Raw genomic sequence first — 3,664 nt, 5'->3', positions numbered from 1 at the left:
AGAGGCAAATACATGGTGGCGGATGGTCATTTAATGATACTTATGGAGGCAGAGAGTGGAGAACAAGGAGTGAATGAATGATTGCTGAATATGGGACTTGGGTGGTGGGGATAATCAAAAGGCACACTTAGGTAATGATTGACGCGTTCCACAGGGCGTAGGTCTTTGCAATACTGATGGCATGGGTGCAGGCATGGGTGCCATGTTTACGAAATGTCGGTAGCATACATTAAAAAACGGTACATAGGCTGTATACGCTTATGGTACAATCGTTGCTGCATTGGTTTTTTGTTGTCATCACGATCTTCAGTCATACCGTTTTTGCGATTGTCAACGCATAGGATAAGATCAAGCTTGAATGTAACCGTTACTCCGTCACAAGGTACAACGAGGTGGTAACCTAGAGGAACATCTCACATTGTTCTGGTGTTTAAAACACCGTACTAGCACTTTCGATATACTAGGTGCAAATGGTTTTACGCATCTATAGACTGGCCATCATGTCTACGCAGCAGACGGTGACCCGCCACCTCAGTCGTAAAAGCGGCGACGTGGCGCCTTCGGACCGTGACCGAACACAACCACCCTCCGAAAGTTAGGCAACCTAGATGACCACACATGTGACGGATATGCCCGTGCTTTGCAGACAACAACCCGTTCGACAGGATGCTGGACGTGAGCTCAGTGGCCAGGTCTGTACTGCTTTACAGCAGCAGTACGAGAGCGAGTCGAACGCCATCGGGTCCGTTCCTTCGAAAAGCCGTGCGGCTGCATAGAGGGTAGGTGAGGACCTGGTGACCTCTGCCGGTATTGGTTTCTGTGACCCATGGCGTTTGCCTGCCCTCCCTGTTACCCTCCTCCTCAGTTTGTGTCGGCCATGAGCTCATAAACACACGGTGGCCGTACGCCATAACGTCCGGCAGTATTGGCGTTGCTCGCGACCCTAAGATGTTATCAGCCTTAACGCCATCAATCATGCAGGATGTGATTAGCCCCCTTGATCAAACCCAATCATCCCTGACCTACGCGGGCCTGAAAGTGGTTCATGACCACAGACCGTGTCACCAGTGATTATGTGACTTCTGCCAGTTCCCGGGCGGTGGCTCCTCTCAGTAACACACATCCTGGTTTGTCACAGTGACTTCTGGTGTTTTCGCCAGGTACGGTGGGCGCGTTGGCCGGGTTCGCCGCCCTCGGTGGCTGCTGGCGTTTGCTCTGTCGCAGTCCGGCCGCAGCGCTGGCCGCCGCCTCCACAACCGCAGCCACCACCACCGCAGCCACCACCGAAACCACCACCGTCACCACCACCACCGAAGCAATCACCACCACCGAAGCAATCACCACCACCACCGTGGCCCCGGCACGACGCTCTTTGGACGGTGAGCAGGGCGGGAGCGGGCCCTAAGCAGCTGAGGCCCGGTGAGCGGGCCTAGTGAGCGGTCCTGGTGGAGCAGGTCTTCTCCAGCAGGCCTAGTACAGCAGGTCTCATCCAGTGGGCCTGTTACATCAGGTCTCCTCCAGACGTCTGGTTGTAGCGGGACTCCTCCAGCAAACCTGAGCTGAGCGCATGGTTCTTCCACCATGCCGCTCAGCAGCATGCCGCTCCTTACCGCCCTGGACTGTCGCTGGGTCTGGGCGCCGACGGGTGACTGTCGTGACGTCTAGGGCGCTGACGGGTGGACCGTCGCAAGGTCTGAAGCGCTTTCGGTTAAACTGTCGCTAGGTCTGGAGCAGCTGACAGGTAGACCGTCGATTTTAGCAGCTGTAGTCACAAAATCGCAAAGTAGAAATTGCTAAGGGACGAGCGTAACGTAAGGTGCTCGAACCATGGCCTGCGGCCATCAAGTATTATTCATGCTGACTTTGACCGCGCACGCTTTTCTGTTTTATTACCGACTTTGTCCTAATCTCCTCAGATTCTGACCCGGAGCTAGAGCAGTACTTTACGGCGGACGTAACCAACAGCATTGGTGAGTGACTTTTAGAGCGGGAGATTGTCACCTGTTGTTGGCCAGCTGGCAGCTGAACAAAAGGGGGGAGATTACCACTTGTCGTCAACTGTTAGCTGAACAACCATACACCTGAATACAGTGAACTACCATAGTAGTGGGCAGACCCCCATACAAGAGTTCTCGGCGCTATGCGTTTCGTTTCACCAAAACCAATCAAAAGGCTCGGGAAAAAGTTCTACCAACAATCGCCGTCTCGGGATATGAGCATATCTCCCTCATCGCCGACCACCTGGCACTGCCGCTGCTCCGCCGACAGAGATGCTGAGGTCTGGGTCCGTGCTGCTGCCGCTGCTGTCGAGCACGGCTGACCTGCTCTGGGCCGGTGAGGAATCCTCCTGCCAGCAGTACCGGCTCTGCCAGCTCGGCCAGCTTGCACGTCGCTCCGGTCCACCTTACAGCGTGGCCGTACCCCTAGCCAGGTATGTTGGGGGAGGGCAGTTGGCAAATGAATGGGTATGTTCAACATTCCGGGCGGAAGAATGAATGACTGTAGACGGAAGGGCATAACACTGTTGCGTGCAATAGAACTTGCATATACAGGGAACACCGACGCCTACGTGTTAATCCATCGTGTTCTCCTTCATTGAAATTGATCACACCTCATGGTGGACTCAGTCCTTCCTACAGCAGCAAAAGATATAATATAGTCGTTCGAAAGATCCATTATGTCAACCAATCGAATTCAAACGCGGGAGCTGCGAACCATTTGGGCTACAGAACGTGACAGAATCGTGAAGGTGCATTTTTCAGTGATCCGTGCGTGTTTGCAGTTTTCTGCTTCTTTCTGTCCCCAGCCTGCCACTGTCCTCAGAATGTGCAGCGGTGTGCTGACCTCTGTTGACCCTCTTATGACCTTTGGTGCGCAGTTGTGACCTGAGCTGACTGTCCTGTGCTCCATCGTGACGCCGTCTAGACCAGCATGGTGTGCGATGTGCGCACCTGGTGATATCTGGCGACATCTGGTGACATCTGGTGACATCTGGTGATCTGCGCGACATCTGTGACCGGGTCCCTCGCTGTTGCAGTCTGCCGCTATCCTGGATCAAGAGCAAGTTCCAGGGCTCCAGGATCACCGACCTGTGCTGGACGATGGCCTCCATGGGCCGGACTACTGACTGCTCGACCATGTACAAGAGCTGCTGAGCTGACACGAACGCGGCCGCTCACATGCCTACGACTCCATGTGCGCGCAATGATAAGGGCTGTCATTAAAGCGGCGCAAAACATCACACAGCGACTTGCAGGGAGCCTGGTTACGTTCTCAGCTACGGAAAGTTTGTACGCTTGGACGAGACACCAGGCGAGGGATGATGGATAACTTGACGACGAAACGACTGCCGCAACATTGCTGGATGTCGGAGCACACTTTCGCGTGGTGCTAAAGCACCTCACGATAAGTTTAGGTGGTTGGCTCTCAAGCCCAGTCGTGGGTCATTCCAGTGACCAAATATTCATTTCAGCCGGGTCTCACCAAGAGTCCTACTTTTTTTACTACTCGAAGTCATCGAAAGTAGAAGAAGGGTGTCGTTAAAGCATGTCTCTATTCATTTCGCGATTAGAAGGTCTCGTAGAGCTGTCTTCCCTTGTCATATTTTTACGCACTTCTTGGTTGCTCAGGTGCTGGATTGTTGTCACTTGTTATTGTTATTCTG

General features: G+C 53.6%; 1 protein-coding gene across 1 annotated transcript in view; it reads left to right on the top strand.

Annotated features, from left to right (window-relative positions):
* LOC119104313 (uncharacterized) overlaps nucleotides 1-3,326 on the top strand; it is an 8,166-nt gene extending 4,840 nt beyond the window's left edge. Inside the window, exons 2-4 of the mRNA XM_037228011.1 lie at nucleotides 1,917-1,970; nucleotides 2,269-2,431; nucleotides 3,038-3,326. Coding sequence (XP_037083906.1) covers nucleotides 1,917-1,970; nucleotides 2,269-2,431; nucleotides 3,038-3,155 — 335 coding nt within the window. The 3' untranslated portion in view covers nucleotides 3,156-3,326. The remainder of the gene's footprint in view (nucleotides 1-1,916; nucleotides 1,971-2,268; nucleotides 2,432-3,037) is intronic.
* The last annotated feature ends 338 nt before the right edge of the window (nucleotides 3,327-3,664 follow it).

This window comes from Pollicipes pollicipes, unplaced genomic scaffold (genome assembly GCF_011947565.3).
Source record: "Pollicipes pollicipes isolate AB1234 unplaced genomic scaffold, Ppol_2.1 Scaffold_6052;HRSCAF=7182_pilon_pilon_pilon, whole genome shotgun sequence".
Taxonomy (NCBI): domain Eukaryota; kingdom Metazoa; phylum Arthropoda; class Thecostraca; order Pollicipedomorpha; family Pollicipedidae; genus Pollicipes; species Pollicipes pollicipes.
This window is presented reverse-complemented; position numbering and strand designations above follow the sequence as displayed.